Consider the following 16,136-nt stretch of genomic DNA (forward strand, 5'->3'; position numbering starts at 1 on the left):
CCTCTCTAGCCCATACTGCCTCCAATTCAACTCCCAGTGGGCCTTACATTAACAATCAGCTCTATAATGGACCCAAAAACCTGCACACCGTTTTTCTTAACACCGACCACCTCGTATGTGAAGGGACCCCGTTGCTACACAATTCGGCACTCCTGCTTTGTGGGGATGGAAATCAATAATTAAAGTCAAATTATTTGAATTAGTTAAAAAAATAAGTGAGCATTAAAATATATTATTTTAATTGTTTACTATTGTTGCTGTAAAATAATTATTTTAAAATATTTTCAATATAATTTATTATAGTGCAAATAGATTGAAAGTGGGCGTTTTTTTCAGTAAAACCTTTTAATTGATCATTTTTTTTCAAATAAAAGGTTTAATTATGTTATTTATTTTCAAACAATTCCTTTAAAAATGTTAACAACATCAAATATGCTATAGAGTGTACTTATATTTGGAGTTTTCTTACATAACAACCTAATTGTAAATTGTTTTAGATTATAACTACTAAAAGTAAAAAAAAAAATTACTAAAAATGTAAGTACATCTAAAAAAAAGTTTTTTTTAAAAAAAGTTAAAAATTGGCATTTTTCATACAAGTAACATTTTTTCTTTTCTTTATATAGCGAGCATATCAATTTTGACACTTTTCACAATGCATATATTTTTTCTTTCACGAGATGTTTAGTAAATCACGGTATCGCATCTTCCAACAAAAGAAACCTCAATAACAATTGGTTAATAAATATTTTATTAATACTTATTATTTTTAAATCTATTAATCTCGTATTATATAGTATTAACTTATATAATTAAAATAGTAAATAAAGTAATGGTAAATATACGATTTTTTTAATTAACTTTTCTGCAAAAAAAAAATTAAAAAAAAATTGACAACTATAGTATAATAATATAATAATATGAATAGATGATTAATGAATTAAAGGATCTATCTATGCTTAAAATACTATTACTCTTTTTCTATATAGAATAAATTTATGTTGATTTATATACAAAAGGAGCAGATAAATATGAAAGGTCTAAGAAGAATGAGTACTGAAACAGGTGAAGCTTGGTGGTGTTAAAAGCTACTTATCCTTAAGCTTGGAATGACCCTTCTAAACTTGGGTGGTTGCTGTTTGTAGATTACTACAAAGCAAGGGAGAAGGGCTCTGGGATTTAAGACGTAAAGTTCCTCAACATCATTTATTTTTTCTGCCAATGAATCAAACTCTGAATCACACCTTTCTTCAATCCCTTCAAGAGGGCTATAAATTCTCCCAGCTATTACTCTGCAAACTATGATGGACTTTCTTGAAAATGGTCTCTCATGGGATGTCATAATGGAAATGGATTCAAAGGCTTTCCCACTTGTGGAAGTGGTGTAAACCCCCAATGCACCTTTGAATTCCTTGTTGCTCGAAAACCCATGTCTCAGAATTTGACATATACCACAATACTCTAAAGTGCAAAGCGTATAAGAACTGTTTATGCCCAGAGAACATGCAATGGTTGTGCCATGGAACCTTAAAAGTTCGTTTCCATCAGCCACACAACGAGGGTGCTTCTTCTTTAGTTTCTCAGCCTTTTCCTTCACCTTTTCTCTGTACTCCTCAAAGCAAGCAAAGGTTTTTGGCATGTTCAGAACCTTTAAGATGCAGCCAATCTCACCCAACATGCTTTCAGAATAAACCGACCTTGTTCCACATATTGTTTCTATGATCTGTCTCGACGAATCTTCCTCAAGTTCAATTACTGCAAAAACAGTACATGTTCATAAGTTTATGTTTTTTTATAAAAACTTATACAACATCTCAACTAAACTGATACCTATATAGAATGTTAAATTCATTTATCAATAAGAAAACAAAAGACTTGGTAAGAAGAAGCCCCTTAAACTCTTGACCCTTCAATTCAACAAGGAAACATTAGTCTGTTGTTATTACCTGAGTGGTCGGAGATATGGTGTGCTTCTAAAGCAACAAGATTTTTTAATTTCTGGCCACATTTATGACATGTTAATGATGAACAACCGTCAGAATCCATCTGAACCAACGTTCCTGTATTGGAGGAGCCATTTGCTTCATTGTGATCAAGAGGGTATGCTATCCTTGAAGATGTAGCTGACCTTTGTGTTCTACGAGAAGCTTTATTGCTGATATGGCTTTGAGGACAAGGAAAACGTCGACTAGTTTCATGGTTTGAGCTATCAAGATTAATCTGGTCGATTATGGGAGCAGTGATGTCAATGTCCCCTTTGAAACTTAGGGGATTTTTAGAGTGCCTCTTGCTTCCTTGGATGAAATCTTTGGCATTTGAACTCTCAACAGTGCCTAACTTTTTTCTCTGATTACCTTTTTGTTGCCTAGTAGTCTCTGGATCATGAACATGATTTGGATGTGGTTTGCACTGAAGGGTCTTCTTGAGAGAAATCCAAGCCTCAAACATTCTCTCTTTTTTCCTTATGCTCTTAAAGGATCAACATTCAAAAGGCTTTGGGAGAAGAAATGTGTAGAATATTTCCACGTACCAATGACCATTCCAATTCCAAAACACAATCAAGGAATCCATGCGCAACACAATTAACACGCATTATAATGATTGCAGTAATTGAATTGCCATAAACATGGTAGTTTGATTTTGAAGCCTTATAATAACTAGAGAATCCCCATTTATTATTCATGATTCAAGCAATCTCCAACAAATTTATATCATTTAAGATTATCAGATCTTTGAACAATCAACCACGAGGAAACACCAACAGGGGCCAAAACCATCCAATCATTTTTTATTTCAAATAAAATACTACTCTCTGGGATTGAAATTGAATTAATCAACAAGGAAATATAAGCAGGTGATAACGTCATATAATAAAATAAACAACTTTATATGGTGCTTTCAGAACTCTAAGTACATGAGCTTCACGCAAACAGTTTGAATTCTTGGGACCATTTCCTTCTTTAATTAATTATTTGTGTCACAATGATTAGGACTCACTAATTTATTCTGTCAATAATTATAAATTTATTGAGCAGCCATAGGAGCTCTTGGCGATGTTCATATTCTAGATTGTCTTTGGTTTCATCGGTATTCAATGATTTCTAGCTATGAAAACCCAAAGTAATATATAATACTATAATTGCTCCTAAAGCCATTATCCATCCAAGCATGGCTACCTATTTGTGAATTTTGATTTTTCATTTCACTTTAATATTGAACCTTTTACCTCCCATTTGAAAAACTAAATGAAAGGGAAAAATCCTACACAAAAGAGGTGCAAGTTACGTCCAATATGAACTAATAAGTTATAAAGAGTTTTACTTATTTCTAAGCTAATTGATGTAGTGCACAGAATAACTATTGGAGAAAACAGATGAAAATGTGAAATTCAAAAAAATGTTAACAGAATAAGATGTTCTTTGCTTGAAGAAGATGTGGATAAAACCATGAACGGCACGTTCAATAATATGCGGAAAAGTTTAGTTTTAGCGAAAGTAAAGAATCTTTTTATTTTAATACATTAAATGAACAATTATTTTTAGAATGAGTTTTTCTTGAAAGTGTTGTCTAGAGCATAATATAAGTGATATATGGAATTTTACCAACACTATTGCCACCAGAAGAATTCATCATAAGGAAGGAAATTAAAAGGCCTAGTTTTGAAGTAAAAGTATGTTTCAAAGTTGAAACCACATATCATTGTCGCTTCCTTTGCTAGTGATACTCTGCTTTCCTTGCCCCCAATGGAACGAATCTTAGAAAGGGAAAGACAATTAAAGGACGAATAAAGTAAATTGCAAGGACAAATGCATAACAAATTTCCTCCAAGTAATCAATGCAATTGCATATCTAGAACTTCTGAGTTAAAATAACTGGTTAAACTTGTACGGTTTTATGTATGATCTCAGATATTTTATAATATGCAGCAAAAGTGGTCCAAACTTTATTCTCATTCCTTGATTAGAGATGGTAGGGCATCACTGTTAAATATATATATAGTGTAGTGCCTTAAAAAAAATGCATAGCCCTACTACATCCTCTTCTCTTGAGCTTCTACTGTATCAGGGAAATCATGACCAAAAACTATGGCTTCCTTATATGCATACTTGTCATGGTCTTGGATATTGTTGCTGGCATATTTGGAATTGAGGCAGAAATAGCTCAAAACAAGGTACTCTAATTAGAAAGACCCTACTGCTGTTTCATAAATGTTGAGAACACTGAAGGGTTTAACATGATTCTCCAATCCTTTTGGGATGAATTAACAGGAGAAGCACATGAAGGTGTGGATATTGGTGTGTAGGTACCCAAGCCGTCATGCTTTCAAGCTAGGATTGGCAGCTATCACTCTCTTGACACTGGCCCATGTAATTGCTAACTTGCTTGGTGGCTGCATTTGTGTTTGGTCCAAAGAACAATATCGACAAGTTTCAGCAAATAGGCAATTAGCAGTGGCTTTTCTCATTTTCTCTTGGTAACTCTTTTACTTTGCTTAATATCCTTAAACTCACTCATTCACACATGCTTCTTGATTTGCTTCTCTCTATTAAGTTTATGTTTCTTTCTGTTGCAGATAAAGGTTATCTGCTATAAATGCAATCTCTCTTCTAAATAAACTTGTAAACACTATTCATTGTAATTTTCAAGTCTAGAGGCTTTTGTGTGATTTATTAAGAATGCAATATCAGTCTTTTATTTGCTTTGAACTTTTCATTTAAGAGATTAAACTTTTAAAATTTTAGAATTCCTAAGTGAAAATCTTACCTTATAAATCGATTTTATGAAGTTGAATTAGATTTAAAGTTCACTTCTTAATTTAATATTAGGGTTTAGAGTCTATTATAACGATTGTTTGTTGAGTTTATCAAACTACCCGCTATCGTTATTGAACTACCTATATATTTAGGACATTTCATGTATAAGATACAAATCTTAACGGTCAGTTTTATGAGATTGAGTTAAATTTAAAGTTTAAATTTAATAATTCCTATTTGAGATATCATTTTTAATTCATATATTTGGAATTAACTTTGCAGGATTGTGTTAGCAGTTGGGTTGTCGATGCTAATCATAGGCACATTAGCAAACTCAAGATCGAGAAATTCTTGTGGGGTGTTGGGCCATCGGTCTCTATCCATAGGAGGCATTATGTGTTTCATCCATGGATTGTTCACTGTTCCCTATTACGTTTCTGCCACAGCCACCAGAAGGGAAGAAGAAAAGATGAAAGAAAACCCCAGTCAGAGTGTAAGACACACTTGATCATCTTTTGTTACCAAAACATACCTATTGTTTTAGCAAATCAATTCCAATACCAACTCAACATTTATTTTCATTTTTGTGTCACTGATTACCCAAATTGATTGATTTTCAAGTGATGTACAAACATTTATGAGTGAACTCATAAAATCAGATTTATTTTATAAAAGTTAAAAAGGATGGATAAAAATCTACTCCATGTCTGTTAGGCGTGTAAATTGATTATGAGAAGGTACAACTTTTTAAATATATTAAATGCTTAAACTTTCATGTTTTATTACATCACCATTCATCTTAGAGATAAAGATATATATAACATATTCTTTTATGTTAAAAAACGTTTGATTTCTACTTTTCATAACTCTAATTTTAATAATAATAATAACAACAATTATGTCTCACAAAGAAAATTTCATAATTGATTTTCAACTTATTATGTAGATTTTATTATACATATAGGAAGCTGATTATCCAAAGTGAACTGTACATTTAACACCTATTCATAAGGTACCCTTGTTTATAATATAATTTAAAGAGAATTTGCTGTGCCTATGCTAAAATACATGTATTAATTAGTTGACATAATTATACTAATTAATTAATTATTTTATAAGTATTTGTCTATATAAAAGTCTCTGCTAACTTCAAATATAATAAGGATAACTTAAAATAATAATATAAATTACTGATCAATTTTGCTCTCTTTGTTTTTATTTGTCAAATTTTGAAAAAAAAGGGTTATTTTTTATTTTGTTAGAATTTCAAAAACATATTTTTTTCCTATTATACCTTTATGTCTCTTCTAATTTTTTATACATTTATTGTGTGAGATGGAAAGATGAATGGATGAAATAGAAAATTGCTAACTATTTTATTATAATGAAAAAAAAAATGCATCTTTTAATTTCTACATGTAAAAAGTCTTTTTAGGAGCTAAATTGGATGAGAGGGTCCCCTAACCCCAAGTTTTTTTTGCATACATATTAACTTATAAATAAATCACACTAACACTCCTAAATTTTCCAAATTACACCAAGATTTCAGTTTTTTTTAAATTCTACAGAAATGTTTTCTTAATTTTAAAAACATAATGATAAGAGAAAATTTAAATTTATACAAGCATTATATTTTTAAAAGATAAATGAAAAAAACCAACAATAAAGAGTACATTATAAATAATTAGCGAAAATAAAATTGTGTTTTATTTTTATTATTATCATATATATATTTAGTATTTATTAAAATAAATTATAAATTTATAATATTTTAATTTATTATAAATTTATGTGTATTCAATTTTTTTATTTGATCATAAACTTAAGTGTATTTGATACTTAATATATATTTAAAAAAATGTAAATACCACTGAAAGAGAAGAAGACCCATAAAAAACAAAGAATATAATGTAAAAAAGAAAATTCACAACACATATTAGTTTTAAAAATAAAGAAGAAAATCAATTTCCAAAATCAGATCATAAAATAATAAAATAAATATTAATATAATAATAAAATTGAGAAGTGAATATGTTTAAAAAAACAATTAACAGGAGAAAACTCTTTACATTTACTCTTTATATATAAAATAGATAAATAGTTTGTGGTATATTATTAAATATGGGTGATTAAACAAGGATGAATATATGGAAGTAAAAATTATAGAAAACTAAAAACAAAGACCAGAGAGTGTTTATTTACAGGTAAGGTAAGCTGAATGAATAAAAAAAAAGAAAAAAAAAAGGTGGGTGTGTTATTGGGTGTGTTTGTGTGGTCTCATTTCGCAGAGGCTTCCCAGAACCGCTAAAAGTTGTGGCTATGAGTTTGTTTGGTTTAGTTTGTGGGAAGAAATTTCCACGCAAGTCATTCATTCCCCCAATGCTTCTTTCTCAGCAGAGCCCTATTTATCATTCCTCACCTCTTCTTCACTTCACCAAACCCTTCTTTTTCTCTCGGTAAGCTCTTCTCCTCTCACTTCTTTCTTTTCATAACCTCACTTTAAAGTTACGCTTCTTTATTGCTTTCAACTGCAATTTTCTCAGTTACCCTATCATACCATCTTCAATTCAACTCTAAAACTCTTTCCTTTTTCTTCTAAAACTCCCTTTCTGACTGTAAAACTCCTATTTATCCCTCTGAACCCGGGAGATCTTATAATCTACTAGCTGTTCACAGGTCCTAACATGTATATGTCTTTCCCAATTTTTGTTGCATATGGGGTTAACATGTAGGTCTTTCAACATTTTTTTCTTTTTGTAGTTATTACGCTTTGTTCCTGGTGTGGGATGTTGAAAATTAAAACCAAGTAAATTGATGTGTGGTGAGTTGCAATAGCATTTTAAGGACGAAATTTATTTTTAAAAAAGTGGAGAAATATTAGTTAAAGGATGTCTGAGAGCGTAAATGAAAGAAGGAAGGTATAGATATGGAATATCGCCTTCATTGATGTCATAGTGTGCTACCAACATTTAACTTTTCTACTTAGTAGGTGTTTTGGTCGTGGAGAATTGCATTTCTGTCAGAGAGTGAAGGTCTACGTTGGTTGGTGCAGGAGTTCGTAACATGGCTACTCTACCTACTGCTGAGCTAACTGATGCAAATACAACACATGTAGCAAATGGTGATTTGAGGGTGCTGCATCCAGTGTTCAAGGTTTATGGTCAGGTCACGTCGTTCTCCGGCCCCATTGTAACTGTGAAGGTGTTTGAAGACAACGTGCTGGTGAGGGAACTTCTTGAGACCAAAGGGGAAGGAAGAGTATTGGTTGTTGATGGAGGGGGAAGCTTGAGGTGTGCGTTGATAGGAGGGAATTTGGCACAGATAGCACATAGCATGGGGTGGGCTGGAATTGTGGTGAATGGATGCGTTAGAGATGTGGATGAGATCAATGCATGTGGCATTGGCGTCAGAGCCTTGGCTTCTAATCCACTCAAATCCAACAAAAAACGCACTGGGGAAAAAAATGTCCCTGTTTACGTTGGGGGAACATTTATTCGGGAAGGAGAATGGTTGTATGCAGATAATGACGGCATCCTCATATCAAAATTTGAGTTGTCAAACTAAAATGTCTGTTAAATATTGTTGCCAGTGGATGCTTCAACAGATTTCAAGTCATGATCATTTTGGTTTAATGTAGATGGTAAGGGGAAATGCTGCGTGAATAGAATAAAACTCAATTTGTTGCATGAACATTGCCAAGTGTCTGTTTCCATCTTCATTTTTTTGGAGTTGGGGGCGTCAAGTATGTCAATAGTTTTGGCCAAACTTTCTTACCAAAATATACACAGGATCGGATTACGTGATTCAAAAGACGCATCATCACCTAATCAAAATAAAAACAAATATTGTGAACTTGTTGCGTAAAAAATTACTGTCTGTTCTAATTGTGGAACAAGACGTCAATGCGGAGGAAAAAGGAATGGGCATCTTAACCAAAATGTGGCCCCATAATGGGCCAAAGGCCATTATAAAAGAATAAGAATACATCGATGACATGACAGTTTTAACATGTTGATGTAATAGCTTAGCCACAGCTGAAATGTTTATAAAAGATGCAGAAAAAATGTACGAAACGTAAGTCTAGTCGATAGTATGGCCCAATTACCATAATCAAATGACATGCAGTTAATCATAAACTAATTTTGTTTGGCTAATTTTAAAATTTAAATACAGTACGAACAACAGAGAAATAGAACATTTCGTCAAGTACGCTAAAGAAATAGGAGCAAAATCATCACCCGTTCTCTAAAGAGAGTGAGTTCGATAGTATGTGTAAATACACAATCATTACTCTAGATGATTTGCGGATGCAGTCAAGTTAAGAAGAAGAAGGGGTGTGATCATAAACAGTAACTGCTATTTCAAATTACACCGATTATAAGATACGGCAGTGACAGATAGAACACTTAATCTAAACATTAGGAATCATTCCTTATTTTCTGGTAGGTGCTGCTGCATCCAAGCCCTTCAAAGGCTGCATTATAGCAATAATAAATTCTAACCAGTTTTTGAGTCTCAGAGATCTTCATCCTTTACTGTTGTCGGTCCAACACAATACAGATAAACTCGGTCCAACACAATAATAAAGGAAGGTACCAGTCGTTTTTTACAGTAAATGGAAAGTTAGAGAGAGATAAGACCTGTTGCCACAATAATAGAGGTCAACAACCACCACTTCAAAATCTGATAGAAGTCATCCCTTTTAACCTTCAAGATGTCTGTCCATCGCAACCTGCAACTTTACCCACAACCTTCTTGAACAAGGGTGGCAATGAAATTTAAATCTTCATGCAATCTATCCAAGCCCCTCACCATTAGCCCAATCTTAGTGGATTTAAGGCAGCCCTCCATACAGTCAAACCCAGAGTGCTAAATTTATATCCTGTAACTGAGGCTATTTAGACGTTGAATTCAATAAGCCAATGCATAAATTCCGATCGCAGCTCAGTACTAGAAAGAAGATTTTTCTAAGGAAGGACCGAAGGGACGATATTGAACTGAAATGCTTGCCCACCCCTTTTAACAACCTATTAAAACACCTATTCAAAAATGTTGTGCTTGAAGTGGTAAAAAGGGTTTCAATATTGAATTCTTGTTTTGGTGTCCTCGATATTAAATAAGAAAGTTGGAAACAGAGAAATGCTAAGGAAAATAACGCAGGAACCAAACTCAGAGCTGCGAATTCTGCAGAAGTACATCATGCAAATTTCTAAAATCATATTAAGATTTTCACATCAAAGAATGTAATGTTAGCAGGGAATAATCATATTCCTGGACTCACTAAGGAAACAGCTTTGCACTTTAGAGAACTCTTCATCAGTAACCAATAAAAATTAGAAATTTACAGGTTAGGACATGTTTTCTGGATACAAAAATAAGAATCCTTCAAACTATAAATCCCTTCATCTACAAGGAATCGATATCAACATAGAAAATAAATAACTAGCACATCAGCAAATCATTTCGCTAAAGTTATGATCATATAATAAAACACATCATTTCCAAAGCCATATTTATGTAGAAACATCAATTTCTGTCGCTTAAACGTCCATATGAGGGGCGTTGTAAGTTGTAACATCAGGGGATAACAGTCTCTCAACGCAAAATGAACATCACGTCTTGAGCCCATTGGCACGTCCGCCCGCAACAGGAACAAAAAGACAATATCATAGTCAATCAACAATTACTTATGAATTAATAGTAGACTAAAACGCAAAAGATCTACAACAAAAGTTTCGATTGCAAATAAACTTTGTTAAACAAGAGAACCGATTGTCACAAAATATGCAAAGAACTTTAGAAGAACACTTTTATATAGCCAATAAGTAAACAACATACTATAATACTGAATAAAGACTAATACCATAGTCACAAAATTATAATCCGTAGCAGATAGATCCACAAAACACGTGACACAGTACCAAAAAAGGCCAGCAAATAATATTGAGAATCCTAATGGTTGGAGGACCGAAGTGCCTCAACTATCAACTTAGTCTGCTCCCCAATCAGCTCTGAGCGATTAGCGAACAGTTCCAACTCAGTACGTTGTAACTTCTTCCACTTTGCCCTCAACTCTGCCCTCTTCGATTCACCAATCAATTCCAACCCCCTCGTCACATCACCCTCATCCAGCCCAAAAACACCCAGACCCTCTTTAAAACGGGACACTGCATGCAAAAACATACTCACTTCACAACTTACTGGCTTTTGATTACTCTGCGTCTTTTCAGATTCATTCAAGTCAAAGCGCGGCCCTGGCACCACCTCCGGTTTCGGTTCAGGTTTAGTTTTCTTCGCAGAAGAAACATTCCTGCTACCGGTTTCCTTCTTCTTCGGACTCTTAGCAGCATTCCCGTTAGCCTTGGGCTTTTCCACTGCACCATTGGCCACTGCACCATCTATCTCACTTCCCCAAACCTTTTTCGACAACTCAAACGTTCTCTGATCGTGCGGCTTTGAAAATGTAAGGCCATCAGCGCCATTCCCTCTAACTGCAGCGGTCTCATACTTCTTCTTCAGTCTCCGCGCCTTCTCCTTCAGCTGGTTGCTGGTAACTTCCACATGGAGCGACTTCTTCAAGAAAGCATGGAAAGCATTGCCACCCTCAAACTTTAGAGGGTCGTGCCCTGTTTTTGAGGTGAAATCAGCCAAGCCCTTCAGAATGGCGATTTCGTCATCCTCGCTCCACAGCCTCTGAAACTTCTTCATTTGATCGCCGGACTTCTTCCCGTCTTCCATCTCCTCGTCAGAAGCGGCAGCGGAAGAAGAAGAATCGCCGGATTTCTTCTTTTTCTTCGCGACGTTAGAGTTGATATTCTCGGCGGCACGTTTCAGCGGTGGTTTGGGTGGCGCCGGAGAAGGTAGGGCCTTGAGCTTTGGGGCCTGGTCCATGGGCTTGGATGCGAGGGGCTTCACCGCCTTAGCAGGAGTGGATTCAGTTTCCGACTCGGTCTCGGATTCGGATGCTGTTTCGGAATCAGAGGATGAGGGTTGTGGATGAGGGTTCGTGGGAGGGGGTGGTGGGTTGGTTTTGGTGATAGGTGGTGGAAGATCATCATCTTCTGCCTCTTCTCCGGATGATTCTTCTTCCTCTTCTCCCGACGAAGCTTCTTCTTCCTCTTCCTCTCCATGCCTCAGAGAGGATGGTTTCTGTGTTTCTTCTTCCTCAGAATCTGAAGAAGAAGCCGTTGGTGGCTCGTCAAGAGGGGAAGGACGCTTCTGCTTCTGCGCCATTGAGAGGAAGAATTAGGGTTACAGGAATGTCTGATTAGGGTTTTGAAAACAAACTGAGATAAATATAACTACATAACTACTAAATAAGAAGTGGCCATTGAATTTTATAGACATGTATAAGAAAGGGCAAAAAGGTACAAGTGAAACACTTCTGATATTTTCCTCTCACTGCTTTTCAATATATCAAATTTTTTTTTCTCCCCATTATATTATAATCAATATAATTCATAAAAATAATAAGATTATATTTATCTATATTTAAATGCTTTATAGAAGAATAAATTTATTTAAAATTATTGAAAATTTTAAAATATATACATTTAATTATAAAAAGTATAGATAGAAGATATATAAGTAGTTAAAAATTTAAATATATGAACAAGAACCAAAAAAATTTAATAACAATCCAGATTTACAATATAAAAAAGTGTATAATCTAAGATAATTATTTTATTCTGGCTAAAGTTTATACTTAATTAAAATATATTTTAAAATATTCACATTTTTCATTTTATTTTTTTCCTCGTCGTATATCTATAATTTTATCCATTACTTATTATTTTTAATCTTTTTCACTATACCTGCATTCCTTTAGTGTTAATGAATATTTTTCCTTTTTTATTATATAGATTATATTGTAAATAAAATAAATATTAAAATATTTTGTAACAACATAAATAACATTATAGAATTAGAATCAATAAATAATGACATATCGTTAATTTTAACTAGTATATTACATTTTAGAAGCAATATATTTTTATAATTAAATTTCAATATGTAAATATAATTTGAGTTAACTGTATAACAAAAAAAACATATTGAAATATAAAAATTATAGTTTAATCTTATGAAAATGATTAAAAATATAAAAATAATTTTAAAATATTAATTAACATAATAAAATCTATTAAAATTCCATAGTTGGGTAAATATAATAGAGAATAAGTTAAAAGAAAAATAAAATCAGAAAAGTTGTGTGTGTATGGAACAGAGAAAAATATGTATTATAAAAAATATAAAAAGAAAAATTATCTTACATGAAAACTAATAAAATATTATCTTGTAAGCGAAAAAGGTAGATTAAAAATATAATAAATTATTACATTATATAATAAGGTTTAACAAGAAAATTTTAATAAATCATTTAAGAATAAAAAGAAAATAACTATAAAAACAAGTAAAAGATGTGCATACCAAATATACCTGTAAATGATAATAAGAAGTCATTTAATGTAGTTAATTTAACATCCTACTTTTATTTAATTGATTTTTTTAAATCATTCTGTATTCAGATTTGTTTTGACATATTGGGAAAAATACTCAGCATTCCAAGAAGCATGATTTAACTTAAAAGGATAAATATTATTCAATTGTAATTTTCAATATTTTTGTAGACAACCCATACATAAATAAAATACCAACTGTGTCCCTAAAAAACAAGAAAAAGATAAAATAATAAAAATAGATTAATATATTTAAAATATTTTTATAAGCTATGAAGATATTTAGAATAATAAAATGAAATCTTGAGATTCACTATTTAAATTATAATTTTAAAATTTCTTCTTTAAAATATTTTTTGCAGAAAAAAGGATAAAAGTGTCTTTGACTGATTTAAAAAATGTCTATTAGATATACTTTTATAAAAATATATTTTGAACAAATTTAAAGGTAATTATTTTCATAATAAATAAATTGAAAGTTTAAAAGTTCTACTTGTTTAGAAAAATGCATGTAATTGACAGAATCAAACACGAGATTAAATTATTTAGTGATTGTTTAAAATATTATTCTGCACTGTGCTTGAAAATATAATCCTTGAAATATGCTCCGTGAATTTTATCAAACACTTTTTTTTTTTTACCTTATTTAATATACTGAATTAAACTAGCAATGTATTGTGAATGACTTAATTCTAAGCATGATTTCAAATCATCATAAGTTTTATAGGATATTTTGATTTGGGAAAAAGTCATAATATTTAATAATAAATTTTTAAGTAATTAGAAAATAAAGTTTATAAATGAAAAATAAATGCTTATTTTTTATTTGTTCTGCATTTTTTATTTTTTTAAATCTCTCTACATTTTCTTCATAAAAAAAATAGTTTCTAACCTCAAATCACTGTTATATCAAAATTATAAAAAGTTGGTGAAGTGAAAACTATTTTAAATTGTTTGGTTTTTGTAAGTACATTCAATTTTGTTGATATTTTAAGTTGTGTTTCCTTTTATCCTCTTGAAATTGGATATGAAAAGTGAAAAATACCATTCAATTTATGATTGATTTATTGGGGACTTACCTAAGTAGTTTAGAGTAATGAAAAATATATTTTTAAGAGCATCTTCATGAAATACACTTTAATTTAAGCAAAGGGTATTTCTTTCTATGTAATTTGATGTTTAATTTTTAATGTATGATCTTTAAGAAATGTTATGATAAACTAAAAGATAGTAGATTGATAATATGTGGACTGTATTGATGATATTCAAATAATATCAATGATTAAATGATAGTATATTTTCATCATTGATATGATTGTTGATATGATTATTGATATGATTATTGATGTTAATGTGATTTTTGCTCAGTTTAATGAACTTTAGAGTTGTATATCCACTTATGATACTAATAAATTTATAAAAAATATAATATTTTTGTTGTTTGGATTTGATGTCACTTGAGCGATGCGTTAATGTTTTGGTGATGCTTAATTGATATGCAATAATTGTACTCGTTGACTTAAGTTGCTAAAGTACATGATATATAACTTAAGGGTTGGTTTATTTATACAAATTTCTTCCCTATTGAAACATGTCATTCAAGTATTGGATATGATATCTAAGTGACATTGTTTGTGACTCAAACATGTCACTGAAGGCTTAAGTGTTCTGATAATGAGATAGAAACTTATCATGAATAACAAATGTCTTTTGGTAGTGATGAATTTTAGTTAAATCACGTATGTACATGTATGTTGTGTGTCTCTATCTCTATATATATGTGTGTATGTATACATTAGGTTTGATCATATATAACTTGCATGAGAACCTTAATGGATGTTATATGGAGTTACCCAAAACGGTATTGAACCTTAAAAAAGTGATAGACACATAACTCTCATTAAAAGATGTATATTTACTCAAACGTTGTCTAAACGCATATATAAGATTTTAGGTAGTGAAAGGTTAAAATAAGTTCACATCTAACTTTGAAGTAGGTGCTTATATTTAGTTTGATAATAGATGTTTTAGTTAACCTTAATATGCATAAAAAAATTAAAAGTTAACTATTTAAAGTATGGCACGTTCATGATATTATAATATAATGGATGATTAACTAATTTTTTATTATCATTCATATGAATGCATGCATGAGTATAATGATTATGAATATATAAATTTCATGCTTTTGTATACTTTATTTCCTCTTAAAAGATATTACACCTTAAAAGTAAGAACAACACATGTCTTCCAATAATACACTATGTTACATTAGAATTTTATTTATGCATATTTTTGAATTATAATAATTCATCTATATAGTTAGATAATATATATATATATATAATCACGTATTTATTTCCAATATATATATATATATATATATATATATATATCCCACTAGTGGTAATAGCATGAGAGTGTCAATAATATAAGAAAAATTAAAAAAGAAGAAGAAAAATTGTAATGATCAACTAAAATTTGAAGTAAAGGAAACTATTAAAAATATATTTATTTTAATTTTTTATACTTATTAATTAATAAAAAAATGTCCGGATAGGGACTTGAAAAAGTAAATAAAAAACTAAAGTAATTTACGTTAATACGTTATTTAGTCAAAAAATTTATTAATAATTAAATTTAATATTAACTGAGTTGAGTATATCATATGATCTCGTCTTTGCTAAAAATGATAATTTTTTCAGAAACAATTAGATTTTTGGACTTTCTTAGTTGAGGGATTTTTTGTTTTGAACTTTTGAGAGGCCTAAAATTTTAAAATGATTGGGTTTTAGAATTAGTCAAACTATTATTAACTAATTAAAAATGACCATTATTATTAATATAATATGAAATACATAAACATTTTTTTATTTAATTATTTAATAACTCACCACTACAGAATAAAAACATTTTCTATTGG

General features: G+C 31.0%; 4 protein-coding genes across 5 annotated transcripts; 2 read left to right on the forward strand and 2 right to left on the reverse strand.

Moving 5' to 3' along the window:
• Positions 1-954: 954 nt before the first annotated feature.
• LOC137832696 (uncharacterized) lies at positions 955-2,681 on the reverse strand. The gene is made up of 2 exons (XM_068641000.2): positions 1,947-2,681; positions 955-1,755 (listed from the first exon to the last, which is right to left on the reverse strand). Exons 1-2 carry the CDS (start codon positions 2,446-2,448, stop codon positions 1,082-1,084), a joined length of 1,176 nt encoding a protein of 391 aa, XP_068497101.2. The 5' UTR covers positions 2,449-2,681; the 3' UTR covers positions 955-1,081.
• Positions 2,682-3,990: 1,309 nt separating this feature from the next.
• Positions 3,991-5,335, forward strand: LOC137833189 (protein DESIGUAL 2). Its single transcript, XM_068641549.2, has 3 exons — positions 3,991-4,171; positions 4,269-4,474; positions 5,037-5,335. Exons 1-3 carry the CDS (start codon positions 4,073-4,075, stop codon positions 5,260-5,262), a joined length of 531 nt encoding a protein of 176 aa, XP_068497650.2. The 5' UTR covers positions 3,991-4,072; the 3' UTR covers positions 5,263-5,335.
• A 1,665-nt stretch (positions 5,336-7,000) lies between these two features.
• On the forward strand, positions 7,001-8,444 carry LOC137832698 (putative 4-hydroxy-4-methyl-2-oxoglutarate aldolase 3). 2 transcript variants are annotated; one of them, XM_068641002.2, is made up of 2 exons: positions 7,001-7,210; positions 7,744-8,444. In XM_068641002.2, the coding sequence occupies exon 2, from the start codon at positions 7,818-7,820 to the stop codon at positions 8,316-8,318; it is 501 nt and encodes a 166-aa protein (XP_068497103.2). In that variant the 5' UTR covers positions 7,001-7,210; positions 7,744-7,817; the 3' UTR covers positions 8,319-8,444. The 2 variants fall into 2 exon arrangements, with proteins under 2 accessions (XP_068497103.2, XP_068497104.2); XM_068641003.2 differs by having other exon boundaries at positions 7,042-7,210; positions 7,807-8,444.
• Positions 8,445-10,475: 2,031 nt separating this feature from the next.
• On the reverse strand, positions 10,476-12,100 carry LOC137832697 (GLABROUS1 enhancer-binding protein-like). Its single transcript, XM_068641001.2, has one exon. The coding sequence runs from the start codon at positions 11,985-11,987 to the stop codon at positions 10,707-10,709; it is 1,281 nt and encodes a 426-aa protein (XP_068497102.1). The 5' UTR covers positions 11,988-12,100; the 3' UTR covers positions 10,476-10,706.
• Between the last annotated feature and the right edge of the window lie 4,036 nt (positions 12,101-16,136).

The sequence above is a fragment of the Phaseolus vulgaris genome, chromosome 6 (genome assembly GCF_051622355.1).
Source record: "Phaseolus vulgaris cultivar YP4 chromosome 6, ASM5162235v1, whole genome shotgun sequence".
NCBI lineage: Eukaryota > Viridiplantae > Streptophyta > Magnoliopsida > Fabales > Fabaceae > Phaseolus > Phaseolus vulgaris.